At 33.4% G+C, this 6,000-nt stretch overlaps 1 protein-coding gene across 1 annotated transcript in view; it reads right to left on the bottom strand.

Annotated features, from left to right (window-relative positions):
• Positions 1 to 762: 762 nt before the first annotated feature.
• ADGRL4 (adhesion G protein-coupled receptor L4) overlaps positions 763 to 6,000 on the bottom strand; it is a 143,347-nt gene continuing 138,109 nt past the window's right edge. Inside the window, exons 14-16 of the mRNA XM_074221830.1 lie at positions 4,335 to 4,426; positions 2,089 to 2,257; positions 763 to 1,769 (exon numbers count right to left, since the gene is read on the bottom strand). Of these exons, the coding sequence (XP_074077931.1) occupies positions 1,707 to 1,769; positions 2,089 to 2,257; positions 4,335 to 4,426 (324 nt within the window). The 3' untranslated portion in view covers positions 763 to 1,706. The remainder of the gene's footprint in view (positions 1,770 to 2,088; positions 2,258 to 4,334; positions 4,427 to 6,000) is intronic.

The following is a 6,000-nucleotide window of genomic DNA, read 5'->3' as shown; positions in this document are numbered from 1 at the left end:
GAAATTGTTTTTTGTTTGTTTTTGCAAGGCAAATGGAGTTAAGTGGCTTGCCAAGGCCACACAGCTAGGTAATTATTAAATGTCTGAGGCCGGATTTGAACACAGGTCCTCCTGACTCTGGGAGGTGCTCTATCCACTGCACCATCTAGCTGCCCTGAGGAAATTGTTTTTAAAGTAAAAGTGATATATTCCATATATTGATCTAATTCACATGGCAGAAATCATTACATTTAATTCTACAATTATTTCTTTGAGGGAAGAATGGCAGTTTTTTTTTTTTCCATTAAGGAGATAGACAGTACATTTTCCACACACATCTTCTAACAAAACAGCCATAGAAAAGTTTTCAGGAAAGATATGACAGCAATTCTTTGTGATTTCTTTGTTATAAATAAGATTTTTTAAAAAAGGTACTTTTTAAAATAGAAAAGTTAAGCTATGCACAGTTTCATATTTACAAAGCCCCTTTGACAAATGAGAATCATGTGGGGAATTTGGTAATGGGCTCTATAGGATTTCAAACAATAAAAAAAAAAAACAGTATCTAAAAAGACCAGCTCCTCCAACCCACCCGTCTCTACTGCCCCCCCCTCCAAAATGATATTCATCTCAGGAATATCAAGTTCAATAGAAATATCTACTCTATGTACAATATTTTTACATTAAATGACATGCATAGCAACGGGTCTTTGACACATACAGGCAGTAGCTTGACCATTATATCAGGTTTTACATTTCTCCAACAATGATTTTTTGACTTATACTCATAAAGGCACAGAAATGAAGAATCAACGGAGCATAACCACCTGTTGACAATTAACTTAAGAAGTGACTGAGTCTCTCCCAGAATATTTTGCATGGAAGAAAATTGATTTCTCAAAGAGGGGTCTATAACTTCTTGTCAGTGAAATGTAACTTCAGAATTTTTCCTTAAGTTTTTGAAAGAGGTCTTATTCCTCCTAATCCTTATTTTATCCTCACATTTCTTAGCTACTTTATATGGAAAAGATTACCAGAAAGACAACTCAATGTTTTGAATAGCCATGTTTGGTTTTCTCCATTCCTATTCTAACGGCTCACCTTAGGTAATTTATTACTGAATTTCAGATTTACACAACTTTATTACTGAAGGAAGGAGGGAGGCATTTTTGAAGAATTCAAGGAAAAACATGATTCTTTTATGTTATTTGATCATTTCTTTCTTTCTTTCTTTCTTTTTTTTTTGCAAGGCAATGGGGTTGACTTGTCCAATCTCATACAGGTAATTATTAAACATCTAAGGATGGATTTGAACTCTGGTCTTCCTGACTCCAGGGCCAGTGCTCTATTCACTGCACCATCTAGCTGCCCCATTTGGTCATTTCTTAGGTAAGAAATTAGATTTTTGATAGAAGTAGCTCTATCTGTAATAAGAATTCATTCCTTCCCATTTAGCTGGTCTCCTATTTTTGATACCAGTTTTCATTAACTTGTAGAAATGTATAGTGTAGCTGCAAAGGGTGGAGTATTTTGACTTACATATTTCATTATAGTCTCAATCCTGTAGATGACATGACTGAGTTGAAGTTTGACTGTCCAATTGGTCACTTTGTGTTTTTACAATACCATATTTCATGAATTAATAAAATTTGTCTGATTTCTTGCTTTATATCTGTGATGAGTTGGAATGTCTTTTTTTTTTTTTTTTTTTTTTTTTTTTTTTTTTTTTACCGCAAGCATCCAGCACAACAAGGAACATTTTTGAATAACCTGTAGTACTCCTCCTGAATCTGGGGAAAAATGAAGACAAACAAAAGACATAATATATTACTTTTACAGAATTCCATGAATTCACTCATAGTAAGTTTCTAAAGTCTCTTATTTTTCAAATCAAGAGCACCACAAGTGTATCATGCTGAGATGCTTAAATATCCATGTGTGAAACTTTCTTTCCAGAAACAATCAATAATAATGATGATGATGAGATTCAATGTCTTTAGGAAATAAAGACCAAAGGAATGAATTCTCTTCAGATAGGGAATTTTACTCATTGAGGTATCATAAATTGAATAACAAGTATGAGATAGTTAATGAAGGTGAAATACTTACTTTTCTAGATAAAACACAAAGAAATATGAAGATGAACATCCCCTGGAAAGCATTGCTGATTGTGAAAAGGTAGGCTGTCACCACTGATGCATGTACAACGTGGAGAACCCCAAAGATCCAGGTAGTTCCAAGAAGGAAGAGTAGGGCCAGAGCTCCCCGTGCACAAGACCTAAATCACATTGATAACATTACAAAGGACGTCTTCCATGATTACACTCTGGAAAATTCACAAGCCAAAGAATCTTCTTCTTAAACAAAGACTGAAAATAATTTTGAATTATGAAAAAGAAATCTTGCTGTAGTTACATGGGGTGGCCTTTAGGGTGTGCTGCTGTACTGTTGCAGGAAATCATAGCTAAAAGCAGACTTACAGTATTAAAAAAGCGGATAATTTTTTTTAAAAAGAGACTTTCTTAATCTGAAAATGTTTTTCCCCCTCTCCCCCTTTCTGGTATACTGCAGACCAATATGATTTGATTTTAAATCTACTGTTCATATAATTCCCAAAGGTAAAACATATATCTGTTATGAAGTATTTCCCCCAAGAAACCTTGAAAAATGTGCTGCATGCTCATAGGTCAGACCATGTGCAAAACATCAAAAGAATTTTCTGGCTTCCTTTCAGATGCGATACAGAAAAGGGTGCAGGATGTAAAACTAGATTTTCTTCTTTTTGATCTTACAACACAAATGCCTCTCAATTCTTCCAGGGTCAGAGTCCTGATGTCTCTATGTTAGGGGCATATAGTATGTTTGTGTACATATAGCACAAGTGGAAAATACATGTGAAGGTATGCGTAGTACACTTATACATGTGTATGCATGTACACACATGTTGAAAAAAAGAATTGCCTATGACTTTTGGTGAAATATTATACAGTCTTATTCACTGACTATCCTGATGATTTCATTGCCTTGAAAATGAACTAACTAATGATTGGTTTCTCATTCATTCTTAGTCCAATCACTCCTTAGTATGGAAGATCTTTTAGCCCTATTCCTTAGAAAATGAATCATTTTCAACTTCATTAAAACCAGCTCCCTCCATGAGACTGTGGAGGGGAAGGAGTAACAGAAAGTCATCAATCACACAATAGCTAAATCCTAACTATAAATCTGGTACAACACATGGAAACTGCAGGAGTGTTTCTAAGCAACACAAACAGTACGTTGTTTTCAATGTTCCCTATTGTACACTTCAGCTTTCCCTGCACAAATGGTTTTCAAGGTCTCAATAAATCAGTTTTAAGGAGAGAGAGCTGATGGAGAAAATCATGGCAACATGCAAACTAGGACCAATTCTTACCCCCTAACTCTCCCCCCACAAATGTCTTTAAATGATCTTGTCCTCCTTAGAAGGAAAATTACTAAGAATTGACTTTTGCTTTTCTTAGCACAAATCCTATCATTTTTTTACATAATAATAACTGACATGTATATAGCATAAGCTGTCCTGATGTTCTAACAAATCAAGAAAGGCCCCTAACAGGTTTGGAAGGACTCCCTGTAACAACTTTTAGAATTTAGAGAAGAATAACACAGAAGTAGATTCTTTGTATGGTTTATGATCTGTATGCTCAGTGAGGACACACATCAATGAAATGAATGGTTCATTGGAGTATCTGAGTATATGGAACTTTAAGGTTGGTTAACCATCACCTAGAATAATAATAATGATAATAATAACAATAACAACCACCACCACAATAATAGCAGGTATTCCATTAGGGTGTACTGTTTCCCAGGCACTGTGTCAAGAGCTTTACAAGTATTATTAACTCATGTTCTTTCAACAAATCTGAGAGGTAGGTGCTATTATGATTCCCCATTTTACCATTGAGGAAACTGAGAGAAACCGAGGTTAAGTAACTTGCTCAGGGTCACATAGCTAATTAGTGTCTGAGGCTGGATTTGAACTCAGGTCTTTTTGACTTCAGGCTCAGCATTCTCCATTGCCACCCAGCTGACTCTAGAATATAAATTCCTAGAGGTCATTGACTGTTTTGTTGCTTTATATGAAGTCAGATTTTCCTGACTCTAATGCTCACATTATCTATTATGCCAACATAGTATATCAATGTTAACTAAAATCTTAAAAATATGTTAAATGACATTGCAAAAATATGGGGAACTTTTATTAAGACATTTCAGATATGATTAAATGTCGTGAAATTAATATTTTCTCAGTACTTTGACCACAGATTTGTTTGTAGTATAGATTAATGAGGAGACAGAAGAAAACTTACCTTATATTTTCATAACAACTAACTTCTGGTTTTAACATTGCAGTGTGTCGAAAGACTTTGTAGATGATCACCCCAAAAGCCAGCAGATTAACCTGGGGGAAACATATTAATTTCAATTGACAGTAATTTGAATGTTGGGATTAGAGGCATATTGAGAAAGATGAGAAAAGAGGTAAGATTTTCATATTGGAAGAAAAAATAGAAAAATCATAGCAGTTTTACATCTTAGAAAAGCAAAATCCTTTAATAGACATGAGTCAAGCAAATCTGTAACTCAACCTAATCTTAACATTATCTCCACAAATGTTTATTGATTTCTTTTTTTTGGTAAATCTCTCCTATTCCCAGTGCAGATTATTTTAAGCAGATGCCAAAAAGGCTCTTCAGATTTCCCACTATCATACATATTGATCAGGGCATATCATCTGTTGCCAGTAATATCAAAAGCTCCCACTGCATGGAGGTCATTTGGGCTTTGGAAAGCTTTGGGAATAATTTAGAAAACAATTTTGATAGATCTTTTCCTATATGACATGGGTTATATTTTAAAAGGGTTTCCATGAAGAATTCTATAAGTGACTTTTCTGGCAAAAATAGTTACTCTCCATTCAAATAGAAATAGAAGACTGGAACCTTTAGTAAAAAAAAGATCAATCATCCCACACATAATTAAACACCAATTAAGTGTCTGCTTAATTGAATTAAAAACCATTGCTTATGTTTTGTGAGGTTCATGAAGAGTCCTACCTTTCATCCTGTTCTAGATTAATTTCATTGTATTGATGATTGAGGTTTATTTTCTTTCCTATATTTTGTGTTAAAATCTCTTCAGATATTTATAAGGCATTTTTTTGGTAAGGCATTCAGATTCTACTAACATATTCTTGCTTGTAATTTAATTCTTTGCATTTGGTACTATAATCTAAATACATTTTACTCATTCCTATCATTTTTAACTTCAATTTTTTTTAAAAAGTATAGATATTATCTATCTGTTTGGAGGATAAAAAGTCATTATTTGTCTTATAAAATCTTAGAAACTAGTTTAACTTGTATTAGAGGAGGTAAGTGTTTTATAAAAAGTAAACTTTGCTTTAATTATTTACTTATTCTTATAGGAAATACTCAAATCCAAATGAACAAAATGACTTTAAAGTATAGAGGTAAGAGAGTTAATAGAGAACTAGGTTTTTATCTCAATTTATCATTCATTTTGAGGGATCTTTGACAAAACACTAAATGTCTCAAGTCTTCAATTTCCTCAATTACAAAATAAAGGCATTATCTGGAAGTCCACTATGGTTCCTTTCAGTTCTGTGATTAAAAAAAAGTTTGAGATAGTACATATCAATATTCTTTCATTAATAACATGCTTAAAATAATATTAATACTTTTTGTTTGTCTAGCATTTCCCAGGTTTTAATTCACTTTTATGAAAATTCCCCAAAGTGAGTCTCCTAACATCCTATGAAACATATATACCTCAAAGGTAATAAACTGGCACCCATTTTATGGATGTTAAATTGGCAGATTTAACATCATGCAGCTTGCAGTGAATATCATTCAAATTATATTGAAACTCATTGAAAAGTCACGGTAATCTGACTCCTCATCTAGGGCTTTTTCTAAGTACTACAACTTGCTTTGAATGTGTTTTCCAAGAGTT

This window comes from Macrotis lagotis, chromosome 2, assembly GCF_037893015.1.
Source record: "Macrotis lagotis isolate mMagLag1 chromosome 2, bilby.v1.9.chrom.fasta, whole genome shotgun sequence".
Taxonomy (NCBI): Eukaryota; Metazoa; Chordata; class Mammalia; order Peramelemorphia; family Peramelidae; genus Macrotis; species Macrotis lagotis.
The sequence above is the reverse complement of the archived record's forward strand: the minus strand, read 5'-3'. Positions and strand labels throughout refer to the sequence as shown.